The 23,682-nt window shown below is 44.7% G+C and overlaps 1 protein-coding gene and 1 non-coding gene across 4 annotated transcripts in view; one reads left to right on the forward strand and one right to left on the reverse strand.

Moving 5' to 3' along the window:
- PTPRT (protein tyrosine phosphatase receptor type T) overlaps positions 1–23,682 on the forward strand; it is an 800,956-nt gene that overhangs the window by 698,389 nt on the left and 78,885 nt on the right. For 2 of the 3 annotated variants that reach the window (XM_042930944.1, XM_042930945.1), the window contains exon 16: positions 8,219–8,409. In XM_042930944.1, coding sequence (XP_042786878.1) covers positions 8,219–8,409 — 191 coding nt within the window. The remainder of the gene's footprint in view (positions 1–8,218; positions 8,410–23,682) is intronic. The other variant, XM_042930943.1, reaches the window with a different exon arrangement.
- On the reverse strand, positions 18,405–18,535 carry LOC122216755. The gene has a single exon (XR_006201097.1). It is a non-coding gene; the product is annotated as a small nucleolar RNA SNORA43 (small nucleolar RNA).

The following is a 23,682-nucleotide window of genomic DNA, read 5'->3' on the forward strand; positions in this document are numbered from 1 at the left end:
TTCTGTTCTCAGTAATCTTTCACTTCCTTTATTCTTCCGTGTTTTCTTGAATTTTGTTCCCAAGAAAATACATGCAATCTAGAATTCGTTTCCATTTCCCGTTGTTTAGGTTAACATGCCAGTAACAGGAGAAAAAAAGAAATCAAACTGGCTTAAACAGTATATTAACATGTCAGCTCACAGAACTGGAAGTCCAGAGTTTAGGGCAGGTCCCAGGGTTGGTTGAAGTATCATTAAGGACCCAAATTCTGGTAAGCTCTTCACTTTACCAGCTCATGTTGGCATTGCCTTCTGCTTGGTTCTCCTCATGGGTACAGGATTGCTTTAGCAGCTCCAAGCGTCAAACCCACAAATGGTATAATGCCCAATGGGAGGGAGAGGCCCCCGGAACAGCCTTCTTAGAGGTAGAGAAATCTTTCCCAGAAACCCCCTCCTATCTCACTAAAAACTTTTGAAAAATTGGCAAAGAAGATAAGAGCTCCTGATTGGCTTAAGGAAATCCCAATTTGACCCTATATCTAGGAATAGGGTCATCTACCTAAGTCACAAGGAAAATGTGTGGGCACCTAAACTAATTTGAGGGCTCTGCCAGAAAGGATAAAAGTAGGGGATGATGGTTGGGTAAAAAGTCAACACTGGCTGCTTTTTTACTTTTGAAAATTATATTTTTCTCTGCCTTCAGAGTATCATTTTCCTTGTTTTTAATATGGTAGATTTTTCTAAGACCATGTTGTTTTGTTTCTGTTTACTTACTATAAAGAAGGAGGAGAAAATTTCTCCAGGACTGGTGTTTGCTGTGAACAGAGCAGGAAGATTCTCACTGTTGTCCTTACTGCCCAACTGGCAGGAACCCTTTTCTTGTGGCTTAAGCGGAAGGAGGAAGGGATGTTGACAGCCCCCATCCCTCTGCAGAGTGTCTGATACCATCCCTCCATCTGATCTGAGTGCTATGGAGGGAAGAATTTATGTTCTGCCCACAAAGAGGAGGATTGATCTCTTTATCAGAGGGAGTAAGTCAATCCAGAAGTCACCTTCCCCATGACTACTCTGGTCCCCCCCCCCCTTTTTTTTTTCCTAATACTGAATCTGCTTCCTAGGGTATAAAGGTCTTTGTCTACCTTCTTTTGCCTTTGCCATGTCAGAAACCCCAGTGAAAGCAATTGAGGGGGAGAAAGGGCTTGGAAATACCCAGCCTCCCATATTTGGTCGCTTAATCTTTGATTATCAGAGCCCAGAGAAGGAAATAAGAAGGTGAAGCATTTTTTTTTTCTATCCTTCAGGCTAGTGTTACTTGAAGTAACAAAGAATCTCAGTGTCAGTTGCCAGTTATACAATGCCCATTTCAGCTCTGTAAAGTGTGGAGCAGCAGGGTGGCATTGTACTTACTACTAGTGTTACAAGTTCAACCCTACGCCATTTGGCCAGACTTCAGAAGGAGAAGGAGAAGAAAACATAGACAATATTTGTGGCCTTGAATTAGAGATTTCTTGCACAAGACAAAATAACCAACCATAAAGGAAGATAATTGATAAATTCAACCTGATCAAAATTAAAACTTCTGCTTCTCAAAAGATACTATTAAGAAAATAAAAGGGTAAGCCTCAGACTGGGAGTAAGTATTTCCAAAACATACATATGATAAAAGGCTTATATCCAGATTACAAGTCAATAATAAGATAACCCTCTAAAAAATGGGCCGAATATTTGAACAGACACCTCACCCAGAGAAGGAAAACAAATGTCATATAGGTACATAAGAATATGCAAATTAAAATTACAGTGAGATCCTACTGTACAACCACTAGAATGCCTAAAATTAATAAAACTTACCTAAAATTAATAGAACCGTGAAACAAGAGCTGGCGAGGATGTGTGCCAATGGGAACAAACTAGCTATAAGCAACAACATGGAAGAACCTCAAAAGCATCGTGCTAAGTGAAAACATAGGAGCACCTGGGTGGCTCACTGGGTTGGGCATCCAACTTCCGCTCAGGTCATGATCTCACAGTTCATGAGTTCGAGCCCCACATTGGGCTCTGTGCTGACAGCTCAGAGCCTGGAGCCTGTCTTTGGATTCTGTCTCTCCCTCTCTCTCTCTGCTCCTCCCTTGCTAGTGTTCTCTCTCTCTCTCTCTCTGTCTCTCTCTCTCTCTCTCTGTCTCTCTCTCTCTCTGTCTCTCTGTCTCTCTCTCTCTCTGTCTCTCTCTCTCTCTCTCTCAAAAGTAAATAAACATTTTTGTAAAAACCCAGCCACAAAACACTGTATGCAGTATGATTGCATATATATGACATTCCAGAGAAAGCAACTACTGCAACAGAAAGCAGGGTAATGGTTGCCATATGCCAGGGCCAGGAAGTATTGGGTACTGAATGCAAAGAAAAAGAGAGAGAGAAGGTTATTTCACCTGCCGTTACATTGAGAGACAGTATATCCCGAGTGGATATGAGATGGGGGGGGGGGGGGTGTGAATCTACTGTGTCTCAAGAAGTGCAAGTCAGTACACTTATACTAGCTGAAGTCCAGAATTTGGAAATGTGGAACACAATTTTCTTACAACATGGCTCCCGAACCCAAGCCAACTACTTCATCTATGCTTCACCAAAGAAATTGCAATCCTTTTCAACCCGAGAGGGAAAATTGCCCTATGTTGAATCAGGTGAAAGGTGATTTTATACAATTTTAGAGATTTTTTTAAAAACTGTGACAAAATGAAGTCTCCATCTTCATACACATATGTAGTGTGATACTGACATAATTAATGGGTATTCCTCCCAAATTCCGATGCTAGGTTAGTTCACCGACTTACATTTTAATGCTATTATAAGTTTATTTTCTTGAGGCTTTACTGATATTTGGTAGCAATGGTGGGGATCAGGCAGCGCCTGCTAGCAGCCAGGGGTCACCTTGAGACGTCTTCCAATGGATCCCATTTAAGGTTACAACGACCTTCTTCCATGATGATAATGGTCATCGCCATCTCTGATGCCAATTACAAATAAAGATCTTAGTAATCTGTCTGAAGTCCCATAGCTAGAAAGTTGTGAGGTTCGTATTTGAAGCCAGATTTTGTCTTCAGGTTCTGTACTCTGACCCTGACACCTGCTGTTGCCACAGCACCCCCGCTGTGTTTGTTCTAATCATGTCTCCACTCTGAGCAGGTGAGCCAGCCTCATCCCCACCTCAAACCTTCTCTCCGGTCCCAGACTCTCCCCTCTCAGCAAGCAGTCTCCAGATACTTACCCATCCACTCTTTGTGCTCTCCTGCCCTAAAGGGTACACAGATTGAGAGGAATTATTTTAGATGAAATAAGAAATAGAAACTATAGGAATTTGGTTGGCTAGTTAAGAAATTGTGTCTTGACTCTGTGGAGGCTTTTGCTCAGAAGAATGACTTGATCAAAGCTGTGTAAAAAGAACTGTGAAGGCAGAAAGACCCGTGGGGAACCTGATGGAATAGTCTTGTCATGGGGACTCAAACTAGGACAGTAACAGCAGGAATAGAGTAAAATATTTAGATGGCCATGGAGTGTGTCCTGAAGGAAAGAAGAGAGAAGCCCTAAAAGACTCCCCAGATGCTCTCGCCAGTCTGTGATTCTCATGTGCCAAACACATCTTGTACAACATCAGAACAGCAATGGTTTCTTCCCTGCTCACCCGAAACCAGGCACCTGCAGGCATTATTTCATCGAATCCTCACAACACCTGTCTTCCCTGTATTGTAGATGAAGATACTGAGCTCTGAAACTGTAGTCGCTTGGCCAAGATCATCGAGCCCATAACTGGGTGATTAAAAATACGAACCCCATTCTCTCTGATTCTGGGACCCAGACTCACAGCATTTCTCAGGGTCCTGCTCTTCTCATGGGACACGGTCAGGCCATTTCTTAAAAAGTTATATAAATGTTGTAGTGAGCATTAAAAGTAAATGGGCATGTTGCATCCATGGGCTAGAGCTGTCTTACACTAGATGAGTTGTCTCTGAAGTTCACTATAACTCTAAATCAGCTCTCTTTAGAACTTGACTTGGCTCTGGGTAAGCCTGTACACCTGCATTGCCCACTAATCACCTATGCTGTTGAGCCCTGGAAATATGGCTAGTCTGAACTGAAATAAGACTACACTGAAGCGGGGCACCTGGGTGGCTCCGTCAGTTAAGTGTCCGACTTTGGCTCAGGTCATGATCTCATGGTTCATGAATTTGAGCCCCACATCAGGCTATGTGCTGACAGCTCAGAGCCTGGAGCCTGCTTTGGATTCTGTGCCTCCTTCTCTCTCTGCTTCTTCCCCACTCTCACTCTGTGTCTCTCTCAAAAATAAATAAACATTGAAAGAAATTTTAAGCTTACACTGAAGCAAGTGAAAAATTTTGTACATTGGATTTCAAAGCCCTAGTACAAATAAAGAGTGTAAAATATATCATTAATGATTTTATACTGACTGTTGAAATATTATTTTGTGAATTGAGTCAAATAAAATTTATTTTTTAAAATAATTTAACTTAATTCACTTTGCCGTATTTAATGTTGCTACAAGAAAACTTTAAATTACTTATGTGGCTTGCATTACATTTCCTTGGACCTCTTTGCCCTATTATGTAACTCAAGTATTCTCCATTTCTGTTATTCTTTTTCTCTAGATCTGTGCTGCCCAATATAGTAGCCACAAGCCACCATGTAGATATTTAAACTGAAATTAATTAAAATTAAACAGAACTTAAACTTCAGTTCCTCGGTCACATTAGCCGCTTTCACATGCTCACGAGCCACACGTGGTTAGTGACTGCCATATTGCACAGCACAGATATAGACCATTTCCATCATCATGGGAGGTTCTATCAGAGCCGATATAGGCTGTACATACTTATAGCAAAAAACCACAGAGGTGGGGTGTGAGTGTCTGTAGCTTGAAAAACATTTCTGGAGTGCCCAGCTCCACAGCACATCCCCCTCCCATCTCCCAGGCACCTGTCCCTTCCCACCTTTGTCAGACTTGTTTATACACACCTTATCTCTTTTTCTTTCTTGCAAGGGCTGTGGCATGCTTATCTCCCTCTGAACATACTTTCCTCCACCCTCCTGTATGTATGTGGTATCTAACACCAAGCTTTATACAATATAGGTACTCAGTAAATATTTGTTAACCAGTCGGAGTGGCAATTCCTACCAAGTAATTGGAAATATGTGTCTGGAGCTACAGGGAGATCTATAAGGGGGATAAAAAAATAGAAAAGTCAAGGCCAGAAGGAAGGAGAACCAGTAGAGGGACAGAGGAAATAGAGGGACTGTGGTGACCCAGGATCTCCTATGCATCACCCAAAAGCCCCTGACAGGCAACCACAGAAGTTGTTGCAGGGGAACTCACAGGCTTAGGCAACAGCTATAGAAAAAGTGCAAAAGAAATCCAAAATATTATCATGTGATAAATAAACATGCAAAACCCATTAAGGAGAATTCAAAATCGCATGAAAATCAAGGGTCTGGTGAGGAGAAAAATGAGCAGCGTTCTCTCCCAGGGCCAGCTGGTTTGAGTTACATTTTATGAGCAGCATGTGAATTCCAGTGCCCTTGTTGAATTAGCCGCGGAATCGCAGGTTAGTTTTAAGGCTCCCACTCGAATAGGAACATCATAACGCTTTTTAATTGGGGCTGATAAAAACGTAGCATTACTTGTAGGTTCCTGAGAGAAGTGAGTTGTGAAATTGGGTTTTCATTAAACCTAATGATGGAAAATTAAGTATAGTGCGTCTGGTGAAATGGGCTGTGATAAAAGGCATCACTTCTGCATTATCGGAGGTTAATAAGGAAATAGGTGAGGTAAGATACATTGGAGAAGGGAGTCCAACTAGTTGAATTAATAAACCTTGAAAGCCCCTTGGTTCTGAGCCTTTACAGCATCATTAGCACCAGCGTTGACATTATTACGAATGTTACAGCAATACAAAGTTGTTAAATTTCAAATGCATTTACTTTCCATTCCAGTGTTGGTTTTGCTGACACCAAGTTTACAATCTGTCTAGCACTGTGTTTAGGGAAAATATCCATATTGGCTTGGGGAACATTTGGCATCTCACAAAATTTGCCAGGTGCCCATTCCTAAGAAGCCTGTCTCTGCCAGGCAGTCCGTCTTCCAGGCAGTCCGTGCCCCAGGTCCTTTGAAAGACCATGGATCTCTGAAGACACCTGTCCCCATGTGTGATGGCGGTTTAGGTGGGAGACACTCACAGGGCTCCAGGCGCTGACTCTGGCCCATGCTCTCCTGGGCATCATGAAGTGCAGCATCCAGAGAAGTAAACAGAAATGCCTCTTCTCCATTCCCAACCCCACCAAAGGGTGCCTCCTATCTGTGACAGCTGGGGCACCGGCAAGAACTAGTGTGTCCTTAAAGAAAGGAATTCTTAAAACCCTTCAACAGCTTCCCTCTGGCTGGGAGATTCTCACACGTTCACAGCCTTCTTGACCTGCCTCACACCATCTCTGAGAGCTTTGCCCCCATCACGTGCCCACCCATCTCCTCCGCTCCTTCTCGGCCTCCTTCTCTTCCCTCAATGTGGTTCCCTTCCCCGGCTTCTGTCCTTGTGCTTCAGGTGGTTCTTCTTGTCTGTCTGCCATACTGGACTGTCAAGTCTGGAGGGTGCGGTCTGTGTTGTGTGCATTGCCAATGCCTACCACAGTCCCTGGCACATTGACAGTGAATTCTCAGTAAATTGGCCTCCTGATCACAAGGGTGTGCTGGAGAGTGAAAGCAGCCCCCACATTTGCAAAGCTCTCCATTTAATCAATGCCATTGAAGATGTACTACATGTTACCTACAGTCCCAGGAGGGAAAGGAAGCAGGATTTTTCTTCTGTGCAGTCCAGAAAGCTGTGCTAACATCTCACGTAGGCCCTTCTTCCTTGTACATAAGCCTGTACGCTCTAGGTCTTTTTGTTGGCAATCCTTCCTTACTAGGAACAGTTTAGCTCTTGCTGTCACATAGGAGATTCCACTTCCACATACAGAAGCAATGTCTGAGAGATTATTATGACATGAGCGACAAACAAGCTAACAGGGAACACGGATTTTGAAAAGACAAGTTGCAGAAAGTCAGGAATATACACTGAAGCCTCCCTGGGAGTGACTGTGGCATAGGCTTAATGGGGTCTGTGTGGGTACCTTAATGTGCCTGAAAACACCAGGATCATCATCTATGGCAGTTCTGATCTCATACATGCCACAGCTGGAGGCTCTGGGGCATAGACAGTCCATGACTTTGGGAGGAGGTTGAGGAAACCAAGCCTAGATGGTTGTGAACTGGCCCTGAAAGATCAACAATGTATGCTTGGCAGGGAGTCCGTAGGGCAAGCATGTGGCTGTCCTGGCCAGAGGGGAACAGAGGAATTCAAATCTCCCCTCAGCATGCATCAGTTTCCGGGGGGGGGGGGGGGGGGGGGCGCGGGCGGGGGGGGGGGGGGGGTGGCGGTGAGCCAGCAGAGGGCAGTTAGCGTGACTCAGTGGGTATAGAGATTATTATCAAGGAGAGTACAGATCTTATATCAAGGAGAGATTCGATAAAGGAGATGGGGCATAGGACCCAGGCCTGGGAGAAGTAGCTGGCAGGACTGAAGGAAGAGGTTCAGCGACACTCCTGGATCAAGAGTGTGAACTGGTGGGGAAACTAGATAGTAGACAGAAGCCAAGCACGTTGCAGAGCCCAGAGCTGGAGAGAGCAGCTGAAGGGGTCAGAGTCCAAGACTGGCTTCAGTTCCTCCCAAGGATGTAGGCAGACGGAGCAGGAGCAGACACATGGCTCTGGTCTCCAGAGACCTGGGCTCTCCTCACTTGCAAGCAGGCACCAGAGATGATTTCCAGGCATCCTATTTCCTAAACTGCTGTCTGGCTTCTCACTGGCTCTGAGATTGGCCCTAATTGACCAAGACCACCCTCTCAAGCCTGGAGGAACGACTGAGACAGGCAGAGGATGGCAGCCAACCTGGAACTTGGTCACTGCTCCATCGATAAGCACCCTTGAAATAGAAACAAACCCAGGGTTATTGTGTTCATTGGTTCGTTTGTTGTTTTAATTTTTAAATCTGCCACCACAGCCATGCGAGGGAAGCAGTGTCCTCAGCTTCCTGATCACTTGAGTCTTGAGTTAGTTCCCCTGCCCTGGGGGGTGGTGGAGAGGACAGAGGACAGAACTCTCATAGGTGATATGTGCTTTGCCCCCTTCTCTTTGAAGCAGATGGCAGCCGTGGGGAGCTGTCCCAGCCCACCCTCACGATCCAGACTCACCCCTACCGGGCCTGCGACCCTGTGGAGATGAGCTATCCCCGGGACCAGTTCCAGCCTGCCATCCGGGTGGCGGACCTACTGCAGCACATCACCCAGATGAAGAGAGGCCAGGGCTATGGGTTCAAGGAGGAATATGAGGTAAGAGACCACCCTGTGGAGAAACTTCCTGATGGGCACAGAGGCTTCATGGGTGCTGAATCCTTGCGACTCAAAGGATGGTCCCCAGGCCAGCAACAACAGCATCGCTTGGGAGTGTGTTGGAAAGGCACCATCCCAGTCCCCACTCAGACCTACTGAATCAGTTTCGATTCCTGCCTTCCTTCAATAGGAAGATGGAAAGGATCAAGTCCCATATCCCACCTGTTGTAAAAAAAAAAAAAAAAAAAAAAAGCCAGCCAGTCTCCCCTGCCAGTGATTTCCGGGAGACTTGCTTGCTCGTAGTCCCCTCTGGGCCCATTACCTTGCTTCTGCTGTGTTCTCAACACCCACCGCCTGAGTCACTTTCACCTCTGGTATCTCCTTCTCTCTCTTTGTACCTTCTCCTCACCCTGGCTTTGGACATCCCTTCTCTCCCTCCCCAAGGCAACTCCAGTGCAGAGGACTTGTGAGTAGTGGCTGTTACTGAGGTTTGGGGAATAACAGAAGGATTGCAGCAAAGTACAGGAAGTGCCCGAATAAAAGTCCTTCTGAGGTTCCGGCCTCCTGACAGGTCTCTGTCCACTCTGTCCCCAAAGTTCTTTGTAGTATCCTCAAATTTTTCCTTTTTTTTTTTTTCAATTTTTCCCAGCATCCAGGAAAAGAATTCCCACGCTCCCCCCACACTCATTTGTTTATGCAAAACAGTTTAGCTTTCTCCGTCTCCCTTCTTTTGCTTCAGACCTTGCCCCTCAGGCCTCATCTTTTACAAAGAAGAAAATAAAATAGAAGGAAAAATTCATTAAGATATTTTCCTGAACTAAAGAGCACCACCTCACTCCCCAGGAAGAATTTTGCAAGCCTCCTTGTGCAGCCAGCTTTGAAAACAACATTTCTTTCTTTACTTTTCCTTTCCTCTCTCTCTCCCTCCCCCTCTCCTTCTTCCTTCCCAGAATATCTTTCGAGCATCTACTGTGTGCCAGGCTCTGAGTTATGTGTACTAGTTTTTGTAGGTTTCTTTTTTTCACATGCACCATGTTCCCCAAATATGCCAGGGTCGGTAACACTGTATGCAGTGCAAACGCATTGACTAAGACTCTACATATTTGGAATTCTTGATAGTGCAGACTAAGTTTATCTCTCAGACTATATTCTGAGAAAGAGCTTACAAAGCAGTATTTCAGAAGCTATGTGAGCTCATGAAATTGTGCTAAACTTGGGGGGAGGGGCGGGCTGCTGAGTCCAGACAGCCAGATTCCAGTACAATAAACTGTGTGATATTAACATACCATTTTGCTACCTGAGTTTTAAATTCTTTATTAGTTGAATGGAGAGTTTGGATAAGGTGATGTCTAAGGACCTCTCTGGTCCTAAAATTTTACGAGAGTATAAAACACGGTGGCAAGGGGCATGTTTGACACATTTATGAGAACAAAAACGTTTATGTCCATGGATGTGAGTAATTACCAGCTCAGGAGAACTTGTGCTTAATTTCAAATATGATCCCAGTAAAATAGCATTTTTTCATATCCTCAATCCACAAATTTGGGGAGGAAATCGGGGTAATATTTGGAGGAAATGGTCTCATCACTGCTCATCCCTGGGCCTTACTTCCTAGGAGGTTTGTTGAATGGTCCCAGTCCCGGAAAGTGTGGAGGCGTACATGGGTATGTGCTTATACACACCTGTGTACATATCTTTGGTGAGTGAATGACAGGAGATAGTGTGCTGTTGGTAAAGACATATTCAATGTCATGATGGTTTATAAGTCATTAGTCATACTATTTCATTTAAGGTTCCAATAGCATGAAGGGAGACTGGGGACTTATCAGAAAGGGGAAGAAATAGTCAAAGACTAAGAAACACTGTTCTAAGAAACTGAGGTCTAAAATTTGAAAACAAAAAAACAAATACATTTGACTACTTTAGTGCATTTCCTTCCAGGGTAATATCTTTTTGGAAGGTACATCCCTGTGTGGTATGATTTGGATTGATTTTTTTTAATTTATTTTTCTGCCTTTTTACATTTCCCAAACTTTCTGGAGTGGAAATGATGTGTTTTTATAATATAACAATACATTTTGCTCCACCATTTAGACCCCAAACAGAAATATCATTTAGTGGACTAGTCCTGCCTTCACTTCGTTCAAATTATATTAACCAGTTAACTTGAATGTTTAGCTTCCAGTTAACACATTTTCTGATTAGCAGGAGGTTAAGTGGGAAGCAGCCTTATTTAATGGGAATCTTCCCACAATCTGCCAGTCCCCTTTTCTAGACATTAGGTGGATATGGCTTTGATCATCAAAGTGCCCATGATGTCTGGAATCTACATAGTGGACCTACGAGCCACAGGTTTGCTTGAAGACCATGCCCTGTTGTAATCACAAGGATCCTGAGCCTCCACTCCTACTCTCAAACCAACATGTTTTGTGCTCTTTCTTGCCTATGACTCCTGCTCAGCCTTTTTCATACAAATGGGTGGGTTTGACAAGTTGACATATAAGGGACCTCTCAGCTATAGCAAACTGTGTCTTCTAAAATTCAGTTCAGCTGTACAGTCACATAAATTTGTTCAATAAATATTCACTGAGTATTTACCATTCCCAAGGAGCGTTCTACATACATATTTGGATACAGAGTTGAACAAATTGGACAAAGATTCATTCCCTCCTGAAACTTGTGTTCTAGCAAGAGAAACAAGAAATCAATTACAGACTTAAAAACAAGTTATTTTATTAAAAGCCTTGGAGAAGACATTTACTGCTCTTCAATCTAGACCTGAGCTAATGTTGGAACAGATGAAGTGTGTGTACCTTTGACACTTCAGTAATATTCTCTAGTTTTTCAACAAGAGGACAGAGAAATGTCTTACAAATGCATATTGATGTGAAAGGCTAGTTTCACCTTTCTTGATGCCTCACAAATAAGGGGAAATGGCTTGTGAATAGTGTAACTATAAAACAAAAATAATTATAATTGAGAATTCAGACAAAAAAGACAAGTCATTTCACAACAATTCACTTAATATGTTAGTAAATAATATGTTCAACAGTGAAACATACTATTTGCTGTGCTACACACTATCCCAAATCTTAGTGACGTGAAACAACCAATTTACTGTGCTCATTGATTCTGTGGGTCAGAAATTTGGACATAGCACAACAGAGTCTGCCTCTGCTCCTTGATGTGTGGAAACCTTGACGTGGAAGCCTCTAAGACTGGGGCTGTAATCATCAGAAAGTGTCTTCACTTTCATATCTAGTGATTGCTGCAGGCTGTCCCCTGGGGTCTCAGCTAGGATTGTCATCTGGAACACCTACACACGGCCTCTTCAGGTGGCCTGGACTTCCTCACAGCACGGGAGCCTGATGATGCTGGACGTCATGCATAGTAGCTCATCGGTCCAAAGGTGAGCCTCTTGGCTAACAGTAGAAAGTACATCATCCTTTGTGACCTAGACTCGGGCATCACACAGCATCGCTACTACCTCATTGTATTGGTTATAAGTAAGTAATAACTGCCTATATTCTAGGGAAGGGGAATTAAACTCCCTCTCTTGATAGATGGAGGGGCAATTGCAAGATTCTACAAGAGAATGCAGAACAGGAAATACTGGACAATACAATCTTTGGATGATACACACTGCCACAAGTACCATGGAAAAAGAAAGGATAGAGCAAGGCAGGGAGATAGTATATTCCAGGGACGTAGAGTAAACAGGGTTCCAGTATTAAATAGGGTACAAAGGTAGTCCTTAATTAAACGAAAAGTTTTGAGCAGATACATGGTGGAAGAAATCTAGAGGCAGAAAGGTCCAAATCAAGGGAGTACGAGGAGGCCAAGGGTGGTATGAGTAGAGTGAACAAGGAGTAAAAGTAATAAAAGACGACATTGGAGAAATAAAGGGGGAATCTGACCATGTAGTGCCTCATAAGCCATTTTAAGGACTTTGGCTTTTACTCTGTATGAAATGGAAAGCCACTGCAGAGGTTTGAGAAAACAAATAACTATTTCACATTACTTTGAAATGCTCATTCCAGCTACTGTGTTGAGAAGAGACATAAGTAGGCAAGAGTCAAAGCAGGGAGACCAGTTAAGAAGCCATGGCAGTAACCCAGGCAAGAGGCAATGGTGACACCACCAAGGCGTGGCAGTGGAGGTGGTGAGAAATGGTTGGATTCTGAACATAGCTTCCAGACAGAACCAACAGGGTTTCCTAATGCATTAGCATGGTGTGTGAAAGAGAGAGAGAGGATTCAAGGGTGACTCCGGGGCTATTACTTGAACCACTGGGAGGATGGAGTTGCCACTACCAGATATAGGGAAGCTGCAGGGAGAACAGACTTGGGGCCAATGGAACAATCGGGAGTTCAATTTTGAACTGAGTTTGAGGTGTCCATTAGACATGTTAGTGAAGATGGAAAGTAGGTAATTGGACATACGAGTCTGGAATTTGGGAAAGAAGCCTGAGCTAAGGAGAAAACTTTGGGAGTTACTGTCATATAGATGATATTAAAGCCACAAGCCCTTGCTTTGAGGTCACGAAGCAAGTGAGCATTGATTGACAGAGATGATAACCAAGGATGAGCCTTGTGGAATGTCAATTTAAAGATGTCTGAGGACTCTCCATAGGCCAGATGTTGTACTAGGCTCTAGGAACTGAGAGGAGACAGAGCTCTTGCCTTCTGGGAGAACTTAGAGCCTATTCTTAGACACAGACATATGAACTGATCACTTCAGTATCTTGAGAAAATGTCACAATAGAGTGCTGTGGGAACCCTTGTGGGTGGTGTGCATGAAACCTAGCCTGGGGATGGATGGCCGTTGGCTTTCTGGACCACATAAAGCCTAAACCAAAGCTTGAGAAATACAAATCACCAAATTCGAAAGCAGGGAAGGCTGTTCTGGGCAGAGGGACTAGAAGAGTCTGTGGCATGGAGGTATGCATAGCAGGTTGAATTATGAGAACCAGAAGCAGTTTGGTACAAAAACTATGTTTGGCATACAAAGCATGGAGGGAGATAGGGCTGGAACTATCAGTAGGAGTGGGCTGGGGTGGTGAAGCAAGGGGATATTTTTCAGGCTAAGTAAGGAGTTTGGATTCAATTCTAGAGGTCATGCAGAGCCATGGAACGGAGCAGCATTTTTTAAAGTTGAATTCACATTCTAGATGTAACTGTCTGGCATTGATCAGAGCAGGGAGACCAGAGGCAGGTAGGCGGCTGGGACAGTAATTGAAGGAAAAGATGGAATTGCTCAAACCAGGAGACTGGGCCCAGAGCCCAGACAAGCCCACACATGTTCTCTCCTGTAGAGACATAGAATCAGTTTGTGCTCTTTGGCATGTAAACGTGAGTCTCTCAATATGTATTTTAAGTTCAATGACTTGAAGTCATATATGAGTCGTTCTGAGTTAATAGTCAAAATGCCTGGATTCAAGTCCTATCTCTTTAATTAAGTATCTGGGTGACCTTGGGCAGGTCATTCTCCTGTTCTGGGCCTCCATTTCCATATTTATGCAATAAAGGAAAAAAGGGGTTGGTCTGAGTGATCCAAACAATCCTTATGTCCCGCATATTTTGTGAGCCTAAGGAGGAAGTGATTGTCCCGGACTGATAGTCCAGCTAGACCCCTTTCTGGGGCTGCCACCCCCATAGTTACATGTCAAGTCCCAGCAACTGTGGTTGACCAGGGGCCCTGGGTTCCTAGGAACTCAAGGAGACCTAAGGCTAATTAACCTCACCTGCCATACAAATAGGAAGTTTGGAGGTTTTCAGTCTTGGCCACACATTAGAATTACCTAAGGAAGTTTTAAAAATGCCAATGCCTAGGTTGTCCTTCAGATTAATTAGAATTCCTAGAGGTGGGATCCAGAGATCTATATTTTCTAAGCTGTCCGGATAACTATAATTACTTTCAAGGTTGAGGGATGCTGGCCTAAGGAGACTCCTTGGAGTCCCCAGAGCGTGCCCTGCCTGTGCCCCCAGACCTATCACCTCACTACTCTCCTTGCTGCTGGTCACATCTGATGCCATGGGGCATGTGATAGCCACTCACAGTGGTGATAGAGCACAGCCATGTTGAAACTAAGGGGCTTCTGCTCATGATCTTGGACTGCAGAGTCTTCTTCCCTCTTTCCTGTCCTGTTTTCCCAGCCCAGATTCTCCTACCCTCCCCAGCTACAAAACAAAAGTCTTAGCACACTAACAAATGCTAAGAGATGTTGGCTGGAGAGAAGAGTTGCCTAAAGCCCAGACATCATCGTGGTCAGAAGAGCAGCAGGCTCGAGGAAGATGAGGAACAACAGGAAGGGGTGACTTTGTCATGGGGAGAAGGGAAGCCTATTAATCCCAGTTCAATCCAGCCAGTCTGTCATCCTAATGAATGATGAGCCCATTAGGGTAACCAGAAGGTTATCTGGTTATTATAGCCCCATGAAGACTATTTAAGGCAACAAGGAACAGCTGTGAGGAATAGGATATAACCTAATGAAGAGCAAACATTTGTTCATTCTCCAGCTCTGGACAGACACGCTGTGTGCATGGCGTCTGTGGGGTGAAGCCAGTGTTGTCATGTGTCTGCTAGTCGTCTTGGGTGACACTGGCAGGCAGCCTTCGGATGGGGCATAACCATAAAGATGGATGCTTCAGGATGCTCCAGTGCCCTCTTGTCTGCTCGGAGCCACCTGAACAGAGGCAGAATAGACCTTCACAACTTTTCTCTCCTCGGTTGATGAGGTTAGTCACAGAGCATCCCACTACAGGTGATTCCTGAGAGATCTGGTCTACCTCCTCAATAGTTTATGAGTGAGAAGAGAGATTCTGGGGAAGGGCCTGGGGAGTTAGCAGATGCCCCAGGGCATGAAAGGGAAAACCATGGCTGTTCTCCAACTGTGGGAACTCATAATGACCAAAATAGGAAGACTTGGATTCCACCTGCTCATATCACTCCACTCCTCATGGGTTAAATCGAGGAGAAAACAGGCCATTTCCGGAGGGTGGCCCAAAGATACCAGTAACCCATGTGGGTTCAGACTTGAAAGATTTTCTAGCAGGAATAAAACTCATGTAGGAGAGACTATTAATGCAGTGTTTCCCTTTGAGCTTATTTTTATTTTTCTACTTAGAATTCTGTTTGGAACCCAAAAAACAGTATTTTCTGGGTTTGGTATGAGAGCCCTCCCCAACCAAGCAAGCAATTTTCAGATGGTACCAGAGAAAAATTCCCTTGACTAAGAGTCAAGACCTGGTTTTCAGTCTATTTCTGACATGCTGGGTGGTCTTGGACAAGATTGCTCCCTCCCTGGGTCCCCACTTATCTCCTGTGAGATGTTTGGCTGCATGGAGTGGACTCCTGAAGCTTCCACTTCATTTGGCCAGAAACACTTACTGAGTACCTACTTTGTACCTTACCTTACAGTGTTTGGAGACCTAGAGATCATTAGAAAGCTCAGCAAAGGAAATAAGAGACCCTACGTTAAAGGAAGATCGTGGTCTTAGTATTTTAACTCTAGTTAAAATGTTTTGTAGCACCTGGGGAAGGGCAGTCCAGGATGAGTGTGTGGGAGGGTGGTAGTATTGTTTATTTTTGCTTTTCGTCAGTTATTACTGTCAAGATCAATCAGAATCTTTACAAAAGATGAGACACTGCATTGAAGAAGAGTAGAAGAAGGCTGGGTAGAGGAAAAGGATGGGTGGCAGAGGGAATCTTGTGCTCAGGGTCTTGGAAAAAAATCATTGACGTGTTTCAAACCACTTCTTAGAAGGGAAACATAGTTGTTTGCCCATGAAAAAAGAGAAATAAAAATGAAGCCAGGTGGGGAATTCACACCCTTTGCCTAGTTTTCCTGGACAGAATTAACAAGGCAGTAGTTTAACAGCCCTCCCTCAACTCTGGCTGACTCTGTTTCAGGGAGAGCCGTTGGCCCAGAGACAGCCACGCAGAAGCTCGTGCATGAAGACAGAGACAGTATGTGGAGGGGTCCAACAGTCTGTAGCCTAGAATGGGATGCAGGGATCCCCCAGATCATGGTCTCAGAGCTGGGAGGAAAAGAGGGGCCCTAGTGTGAGCTTCTTTGTTAGACTATCGGCCTCATGAAGGCAGGGACCGGGTCTTACTCATCTCTCTTCTCTGAAGCATCTGCAAAATAGTATATAAATACTAAATATTAACTTAATGGAATTACAGAGTGCTGGCAGAAATATTTGTAATTAAGAATAGTTCCATCCGGGGCAGCGGGCAGGGGGTGGGAAGCAGTATTGCTTAAAGAAAGATACCAACGTAGAAAGACTCGCACATCTTTCGCTGTCTCTATAGGTACACTGAGTATCTGCCTTAAAATCTAAGTTGACTCTTCCCCAGGAATGTGTTGTTTCTGTTTACCTTACTGCCGAAGACAGTGGCTCTCAAACTGTGATGGGTGTCAGAATCACCTGGAGAGTTAGTAAAGAACATTAGGACACAATGATAGGACATAGGTCCCATCATTGACACGGGACAGGACCCAGCCCTCTGCATTTAACCAAATTCTGTAAGGAGATTTGAATCACTACCAGTTTGAGAAACACTGCCCTAAAATTTGTTTTTGAAAGAGACCTTGTAGCTTTTCAGGGGACTTTTTAAATGGTGCTTTGTGACTCTGCACACGGACACACGTGTACTCAGCTATTCTACCTTGATCAAAGTTCCTGTCACAGACAAATACCCCATCTTGCTGCCATCTGATTTTCTACTCAGCTTCCCCAGCAGAACTCATAAATTACCGTCTATTTAGTGACATGGTCGCAATAATATTTGCTCTCCTGATGCCACTCTGAGTAGATATCATCAGTCATCCTCTCCTGCCTTCTCTATCCACATTTATAATCCCTAAGGCATGTGGTTTTCAGCCCAGAAAGAAGCATTCATTGCGAGCTTAGCCTCTGCCAGGGCCACCACTAATTCATGCAGCTCCTTAGAGTGAAATAGCAAAAGGTTCACCTGTCTCAAGATGCCTGTTCATAATATATCCAGAAATTTACATGCCTACCAGATGTATCATGCTTCCTTAGATGTGATGCTCTTGCTTTGTGCACAACCAATACAGCGATCCACGGCGGCCCTTGCCATCTACCAGCTAACCGTGGACTTCAGTAAGTGTGGGTGTTTACCGAACTCATGGACCTCAGTTGAGATGAGACCTTGGGCTTCCTGAACAGCTCATACAACTCTTTCTCACTTCCTGAATACTCGCTCTTACCTGTTTCTAGGGTGAACGATTTGTCCTGGTTTGTCCAGGATGGCCCAAGGTGTTTTTTAATTTTTTTAAGTTTATTTATTTATTTTGAGACAGAAAGAGAGAGAACACAAATGCGGTAGAGAGAGAGGGAGAGAAAATCCCAAGCAGGCTCCACACTGACAGCCCAGAGCCCAACATGGAGCTTGAACTCACGAACTATGAGATCACGACCTCAGCCGAGATCAAGAATCAGATGCTTAACCGAATGAGCCACCCAGGTGCCCAGGATGGTCCCAGTTTTAAAACAAAAGTCATATATCTTGGGGAGCCCTGTGGTCCAAGGCAAACCAGGATGGATGTTGTAAGGAGCCCCCATGTTTGGTCTTGTGACAGTAAACTGGATGTTTCCGATCAAAGGGAGGCAGGGGGTAAATTCCAGAAGTCAGCCACAGGCACTCAAGAGCACATTCTTGGGCAAGACTGGGATGGAAGAGTCTCCCACACCTACTGTGTGCCAGGCACGGTGTTAGGAGCCCACCAGCTATTTTGGGTAGTTTCTAATCATCACAGAACTCCATGGGGTGTATTTGTTTTTCATTTTTTTAATTTGCATGCTATAAAATCCATTTTGTGGGGAAGGAGGGAGGTGTACCGCTCTATGAATTTTAACAAATGCACAGAGTCATGTAAACAACAGGATATATGAGAGTTCCATGGTCAAAAAAAAATAGTCAAACCTTTCCCCCACCCTAACCTGAAGGGTGTTTTTTTTTTTCCAGCTTGTTAGGCTACAAATCATTCTTAGTGGTCACTGTTCTGAGCACTGAGCATAGAAATAGCCACTTCCTCTTTGCCCCAGTGTCACAGGTGCAGCAAAGCAGAGCAGCTGTTCTCACCCACTGAGCCACCCAGCCTGGAGGCCAGGCTCAGAAACATGGCAGAGCTGTGAAGGGTGTACTATTGACTCAACTTTTAGAAAAGTTTATTGAGACTGGAAGTGATGGAATATTCATTCTAGTGTGTCTGCCTTTTGCAAAGCCCTGCCTTTCCCCTGACTCATATGCACAGTGGGTGGGCAACACGTATTCTTGACAAGATAAATGAATGAAAGACCCAGGTAAAATGGTGCATCCTTGGTAAAGACTCTCTGGAGTCTTCCCTCCACTGAGAGAATGCCATGGTGGGCAGGGATGCAGGGAAGTCCTGGCCAGCTGGACTGCTCAGGCAGGAAGGAAGCCCTCAGCTGTGCCCCGAGGCATCAGCCAGGAACTGCCTGGTCAGCATTCTCTGGGCCTGGTTTTGCTGTACCCCAGGGCGTATCATATCCAATTATCTCCAGGAATACAGTCAAGCCAAAGGGAGGAAGAGGGGAATCATAAGTGACAGAATCTGCTGAGGATAGTGAGTGAACAGGTAAATGAAATGGACCAGGACACTCTCAGCCTTGAATTGGAGGTGAGTTGCTCTTGGAAGCTCTGTGTTTTGACGTCTCACTATCTGGGCATAACTCAAAGAGGCGTAAGTACAACGAAGAGTGTCCAAAGAAGGATAGCAAGCTCTAGAAAGGACCCTCATATCTCAGGAGGGCCAAACCAATAGGTAGAAGGAACCAGCCAGGCATCAGGGGGCAATTCTTAGAGCAGGGACCAGAAGTAGTAAGTGGGGAAACTGAGGTAGGTTGAACAAGCCTATGAACTGATTCAGCACAGCAGAGCCTAAGAAGCCCGTGACCCCTACTGGGGTCTCGATAGGTACGATGAGTGTCTGACTTACTGAGTTCCATGGCTGGGAGCGAGGACGGATGGGTGGGCAGGTGGGTTGTAGCCACAGGGAGAGTTAGTCTGGAGTAGGCACCAGAAAATAATTTTATCCCAAAGTCTGTGAAGCCCGTGAACAACGATGAAGGGAAGGTTTGAGACACAAGAGCTCTTACCGCTTATCATGCTGCTGGTACTGGCTCAGCCTCCTCACCTTGAAAAATGTCCAAAGCATTTTCATCGACCTAGAAGAAAACATATTCTTGGTGTTGGTCCACTGACTGCCATTCCAAGCTATACCCTCCCCATCCACATTTTGCTTCACTCGCTTGCTCTCATCCTCCAGGCCCCGGAGAATGCCCCTTCAAGTTCTAGAACACACCAAGCTCATTCCATCTCAAGGCCTCTGCATTTGCTCTTCCCTCAGCCCTGGAACATTCTTCCCCCAGCTCTTGCCATGGTTGGCTGCTGCTCATCATTTAGTTTTCAACCCAAAGGTGTCCACAAGAGACAAGTAGGAATACACCTGGAGTTGAACAAGCCAGGTTTAAAACCTGCAGGACATCTCAGGAAGAGGATGTGAGAAAGGCCTCCCAGGCTATGGGCTATGTCGGGTGATTTGGGGCTTTGTTCTGGATTGGACGTTGTTAGGAAGTGGTAAGATTGGGTACCTTGATAGATCTTAACTCTAAGAAAGGGACGCCAGACAGAAGCTAAAGCTATAAGTGGCAGAGAAGCAGCCATAACTTATATTAGCCAGGATAGGGGGATGTTAGTTGTTTGTTTGTTTGTTTGTTTGTTTGTTTATTTATTTATTTATTTATTTATTTATTTATTTATGGTTTGGACAATGTTCATATGTTTCTGTGTTTAGATATGACTACACAGTGGTCATGTTTTTGCCTTGCCCCATCCTGGTCTCAGAGAAGCCTTGTCTGGTGTTGCAATTTTGCGAAATTGTTTATGTGCAACAGTAACACACCAAGGTCCAGCTTTGAGTGCCAGGCCAGCTGCTGGAAGTCATGGGCTGTTTCTTTCCTTCTCAAATGTCTCCGTTTTGAAAGGTCCTGCACAATCCACTCAATCTGAATAGTCTCTTCTTCCTAGTTGTTGTCTCTCCCGGCCCCTTATTTATCGCCTTTACAGCACTGGTTCTAAGCAGTTATTATCTTGTCTGTTTATTGTCCACACCTTCCCACAACTAAAGCAAAGTTCATGAGATCTTGTGTGCCGTGACCATTGCTGTTATTTCTGGGACCTAACATCCAGATGGTCACCGCGGAAAAGAGGAAGAGAGGGAGGGTGGGAAGGAGGCAGCAGGGGCAGATTCACTCAGCTTGCATTCCTAGTCAAGTCATTTCCTGTTTCTGGACCTTACTTGGCTGATCTCTAAAGTGAGGCAATAGTTTTCTCAAAAGAACCTTCCAGGTCTGACTTTTGAGGATTCTATGAATACCACAGCTCAGACCTCCAGGGATGAGGACATCCCCAAATGCATCCTTCGGGACCGAAAAAAAAAAAAAGAAAAAGGAAGGAAGGAAGGAAGGAAGGAAGGAAGGAAGGAAGGAAGGAAGGAAAGGGAGGGAGGGAAGGAAGGAAGGAAGGAAGGAAGGAAGGAAGAAAGAAAGAAAAAAAGAAAGAAAGAAAGAAAGAAAATGATTACCTTAGAACAGCAACACTGTTGAAGTGTAGGAAACATATCCACACACAGAGAAGAGTGTGAAATAGGGCCCACACCCTCAGGAGAAGAGGAGAAGAGGGAAGCCAAGAGTGATAATGGATGAATATAATGAGATGGCAATTTTGGTGTGAAAAGAATGTGATTAGCTCCTAATGACTGCCACCATTCCCCGGTCAATCTACTGTAACTAGCTGCTAATGTAAAAATAATGCCCCTTGGCTGGCTCCCTTTGAAGATGGAGAGAAGTCTCCCTCATACTTTTACCCCCTCTTATTTTTTTTCCTTCAGGAGATTATCCCCTATTACACCGCAGCTCCCTAAAAAGGGAAATGGATGTGTGATCAAAGTCAGCCAATAAGAGGGTCATTACAGCGCACTCCTGGGTGGCTCTGTTAGACCTTGCCTCCTCTGCCTAGGTCAACAGCATCACAGCCCCTGGGCTCACACCTTCCCCCAGCCCAGCCCCACCAAGGGACATAGGCTCCCAGAGCTGTGGCAGAGGGCCATGTGGTTTCCCACAGAGTAGGGCCACTCATCACGACTGCTTTTGTTTAGCTTAAGGTTTTCCAGATGGTATCTGAATGCTGGGTGCATCCTGAGGGCCATGGCAGATTTGAGACGACTCCCAAATTGCCATTTAAGGACGTTGCGGGTGGACAGGGATCTTTATCAGATCTCTGCAGTGTCACAGCACAGAAGGTGCATGCTTATGCTGTGGGGCCCCCGTGGAACAGGGCAAAGTACATGGAGGCAGAGGACACAAAACACTGTCCAAGCTGTCCAAAAGTGGGATCGGAAGCATTATGGGGAAGTGAGCTCTCTGTTGCTGAGGGTATCCAAGTAGCACATGCTATGCATCAGCTTATCAGCTGCCTAGAAGGCCACTAGGGGAGGGAACACAACCAGATGATTTTCAAAGTCACTTACGCCTCTGAGATTCCAGAGAATGTGCAGAAGCCATCTCACCCACTAATGTTTTCAGCCATCTGCCCAACCTATTCATTTATTCCAAAGGGGATTCAGGCACATATGAAGTACAAGGCCAGTATTCAGACATGAATAAGATGCTTTTTCTGGAATAGCCCATCAACAAGTTAAGAGACAAGATTTTCAAATTAATAGATATAAACGAGCCCATCTGATAATAGAAGTGATTTACTAGCTGGGATGAAGCAGAGTGGTGGGAGAGTGAGCAAGGAAGGTTTCACAGAACAGATTTTTGAGTTGGGTTTTGTAGGGTATGTAGGAGTTTACCAGACAGACTCAGGTGGAAGAGAATTTTAAGCAGAGGGAACAGCATATATAAATTCAGTCTCAGAAGTTTGAAACACCTGAAATTGTCTGTGGCATTACATTTGGTTCTTTATCTGTGGAATGTTAATATAAGGACAAGAAATGAGGCTGGAGGGGCATGTGAGGTGAAGTCATTAAGGACCCTGTATTAAAGACTTTGGAATGTATGCTGAAGATACTGGCAAGGGGAGTAACTGGGTCCTATCCGCATTTTAGAAAGATCTCTCTGATTATAGTGAAGAATGGATTGGAGGGGACAAAACCAAAGCAAGAGAAACCAGTGAGGAGACTCATGGGAAAGTGTCTCTCCAGGTAAATTTGCTATTTGCAAGAACCATGGCTGCTCATTAGAATCGCCTAGGGAGTTTAAACACTGCTGATACCTGTGTCCCATCCCCAGAGAGTCTGATTGAATTTAATAGGCTGTGGCTTTGGGAGTTTTTTTTTTTTTAAAGCTTCCCCAGATGGTTCTAATGTACAGCCATAACAAAACCTTAAGCTAACTGTAACCTAAATTGTAGCACAGAGTAGGTACTCAACAGATTTTTTCCAAAAACATCATTATGAAACTATTTGGAGTGTCCTATTCTTGGCTTCAGACCACTTTTAGGTGGATATAATTGAATGAACAATTGGCTTTTATCACAGAGGGTTTTGCATAGAAAATCCATGCCTAGGAGGCGCCAGGGTGGCTCAGCTGGTTAAGCGTCTGACTTCCACTCAGGTCATGATCTCCAGACTCCTGAGTTTGAGCCCCACATCAGGCTCTGTGCTGGTCTCCCCCACTCACTCTGTGTCTCTCTCAAAAAAAAAAAAAAAAAAACAAAACACTTAAAAAATTAGAAAATCCACCTCCAGATGGGCTTCTTGGTGGCTCACTCAGTTAAGCATCTTACTCTTGGTTTCAGCTCAGGTCATGATCTCATAATTCATGGGATCAAGCCCCAAGGGGATTCTCTCCCTCTCTCTCTGCCCCTCCCCTGCTTGCGCTCACTCTCTCTCTCAAAATAAACATTTTTTAAAAAAAGAAAGAGGGGCGCCTGGGTGGCTCAGTCGGCTAAGCGGCCGACTTCGGCTCAGGTCAGGATCTCACAGTCCGTGAATTCGAGCCCCGTGTCGGGCTCTGGGCTGACAGCTCGGAGCCTGGAGCCTGTTTCAGATTCTGTGTCTCCCTCTCTCTGACCCTCCCCCGTTCATGCTCTGACTCTCTCTGTCTCAAAAATAAATAAACATTAAAAAAAAATTTTTTTAAAGAAAGAAAGAAAATCCACCCCCAGAGTATCAGCTCAAACCTTGAGAAGCCCAACATTACCAGTGAGACAGCA

The sequence above is a fragment of the Panthera leo genome, chromosome A3 (assembly GCF_018350215.1).
Source record: "Panthera leo isolate Ple1 chromosome A3, P.leo_Ple1_pat1.1, whole genome shotgun sequence".
Lineage (NCBI taxonomy): Eukaryota > Metazoa > Chordata > Mammalia > Carnivora > Felidae > Panthera > Panthera leo.